The following is a 2,852-nucleotide window of genomic DNA, read 5'->3' as shown; positions in this document are numbered from 1 at the left end:
TGCTGAGGCCAGAGCCGGGCTCCCGCCGCTCGAGCAGCTCCACCATGCTGGACGGTACAGGGGCCCTGGGCAGGTTCGACTTCGAGGTCGCCGACCTCTTCCTCTTCGGGTGCCCGCTGGGGCTGGTCCTGGCCTTGAGGAAGACGGTCATCCCCAGCCTGGATGGTGAGAGCCCTGCGGGGGAGGGTGGGTGGGTGCTCCATGATCAGAGCGTAGGGCCTCAGTGGACCCCTGTCTCGAGGCCATGGTCACGTCCCAGGCCCCTTCCCGTATCGGCCTCTTTTTTGTCCTCCGTCCAGGGGCCCATCCCTCTCCCGTGCTCCTGCGTCAGCAGCTCAGTCCCTGGCCCTGTTTCCCAGCACCTGCTGTTTCGTTTCTTCTCCAAGGCACCCCCGGGAGCTGAGGTCCGGATAGGAAAGGGCCTCCCGGGGTCGGATGGGGATAGAGCCTCTCCCAGGCCCTAGGTCTTCTGGAAAGGAAGGAGGATGCAGCCAGGCACCCCCAAAGCCTTCCTGGTTCCGTGGCCTTGCAGCCCCGGAGCTGCCACAGCCACGCTGCTCCAGGGACCCTCCTCCCGTCTACACAGACACAGAGGCGAGACGTACGGGCTGAGCGGCCTGTCAGCAGCGGTTGCTGCCCGGTCCCCCCAGGATCAGCCAGTGTGGCCCTGCCATCCTCACTGCGGGGCCCATGGCACAGTCCCCAGGTGACTGAGGGGAAACAGGCTCAGAGAGGTTTAGACACTTGCCCAAGAGCAAGTGGACAGGGGCTGACGTAGGGACAGTGATGTTGAGGGTAATGTGGCAGCACTACACGTGTTGATGTGAAAGACTCCAAAATTCTGTGTGTTAAATGAAAAGAAAAAGCAAAGTTCAAGAAGCATAGCATATGTTCCTGTCCGTGTGGGTGATTTAAAAGTGAGACACACACTACCGACAGTTTATACAGGTTTCCCCCGCTCTCCGACAGTGGAGCAACCCTCTGAAACGTTTCGTACGCCAACGTGGCATAAATCAGAGAGGCAATTACCATTAATTTATGTGGGAAATTTTTTGAGCGCTCCCAGACCCCAAAAATAACCTTCCAAATGATACCAAATACGCTTAATTACATCCAGTTTTACAATAAGCATAACACCCTTATGAGGTCTCTTAGTCTTTTCCGACAGCTTAGGACACGTCTTGCTAACAGCTGCACAAAATAAACCGAGATAAAGTGCAGATGCTCACAGACAGCTCAGAGCTCTGGCGGCTGGATGCTGCGATGCCGGGTGTGGTTGGTTCCAGGGAGGGAGCGTGGCAGGGCCACTCTGCTGCCTCTACAGCAGCTCATGCAAAACCAATGCTAAAACCTGTCCAGGTGGTTCAGTTGGTTGGAGCGTCGTCCCATACACCCAAAGGTTGCGGGTTCGATCCCTGGTCAGGGCACATACCTCGGCTGCGGGTTTGATCCCTGGTCAGGGTACATGCAGGAGGCACCCAGTCGATGTTTCTCTCTCCCCCTTCCTCTTAAATAATAAAAACCTATTCTCAGGTGAGGATTTACAAACAAATGCTGAACCCTATTTTCGCTTTTCTTTGCAAAAGTGAAAGTGCTCTTCGCAGTTCTTCTGGTTGGCGAAAGTGGGTACAGATGATCCCCAACTTATGATGGTGTGACTTTCGATTTTTCAACTTTGCAGTGGTGCAAAAGCAATACCCAGTCAGTAGAAACCGAACTTCAAATTTTGAATTCTGATATCGTCCCAGGCTAGTGGTCCGATACGCTCTCAGGATGCCGGGCATTATAAAACAGGCTTTGTGGCGATGATTTTGCCCAACCGTAGACCAAACTAAGTGTTCTGAGCATGTTTAAGGGGGTCCTGGGCTAAGCTGTGATGTTCGGCAGGTTAGGTGTGGCAAATGCGTTTTCGACTGATGATGTTTTCAACTTACAGTGCATTTGTTGGGACCTAACTTCATCGTAAATCAAGGAGCGTCTGTATGAACATAGGTCTTCCTAAAAGCAGAGGCTGGAGACCTGTACTTATATTCTGTGTGTGTGTGTGTGTGTGTGTGTGTGTGTGTGTGTGTGCGTACTTACATTCTTACATCCACGTGAAGTGGTTGGACTTGCAGCCCATTCTGACAACCTAGGAGACATTTCCAACCCCAGCAGGCAGGTGCCCCCTGCTCCACTAGGCGTGCGTGAGAGGCTCCCTGAAGATGCTGGTGGGGCTCCAGCCACGTGCCTTCGAGGTGGAAGGCAGCCTTCCATTTAAGTCTTTTATCATATACTCTTGCATTTGAAAAACGTTTTTTACCATGGTTATTACAACTTTTCAATTTTATTGTTGTTAATCCAGGCCTTCCATTTAAGTCTTTTATCATATACTCTTGCATTGGAAAAACGTTTTCTACCATGGTTATTATAACTTTTCAATTTTGTTGTTGTTGTTAATCCTCACCAGAGGGTTTTTTTTTCTTTGCTTTTTTTTTAGAGTGTGGAAGGGAGGGAGGAAGGGACGGGGAGAGAAAGAGAGAGAGAAAGAGCAACATCAATGTGAGAGACACGTGGACTGGTTGCCTCCCGCACGCGTCCCTACGTAGGGGAGTGGAGGTGGGTGGAGGGGGCAGAGAGCAAACCCGCAACACAGATAAGTGCCCTTGACCGGGAATCGAACCCGCGATCCTTAGGTCCAAGAGCCAACGCTCTAATCACTGACAAAAAACTGCCAGGGCTAACTTTTCAATTAAAAAAAAAAAGGTTAATATAAGGAAAATGGTCCAAACAGATCCCAAATTCAGAGACACACTTTCAGGTTTTCTGTAGCCGGACCACCACCGCACCCGCCCTGCCCCAGGCCCCGCCCA

The 2,852-nt window shown here is 51.8% G+C and overlaps 1 protein-coding gene across 1 annotated transcript in view; it reads left to right on the top strand.

Annotated features, from left to right (window-relative positions):
- Positions 1 to 2,852, top strand: part of PITPNM2 (phosphatidylinositol transfer protein, membrane-associated 2) — a 75,854-nt gene that overhangs the window by 63,565 nt on the left and 9,437 nt on the right. The window contains 1 exon segment of the mRNA XM_014547022.1: positions 8 to 165. Coding sequence (XP_014402508.1) covers positions 8 to 165 — 158 coding nt within the window.

The sequence above is a fragment of the Myotis brandtii genome, unplaced genomic scaffold, assembly GCF_000412655.1.
Source record: "Myotis brandtii unplaced genomic scaffold, ASM41265v1 scaffold463, whole genome shotgun sequence".
Lineage (NCBI taxonomy): Eukaryota > Metazoa > Chordata > Mammalia > Chiroptera > Vespertilionidae > Myotis > Myotis brandtii.
Note: the sequence above shows the minus strand (reverse complement) of the source record. Positions and strands in the feature narration are given on the sequence as shown.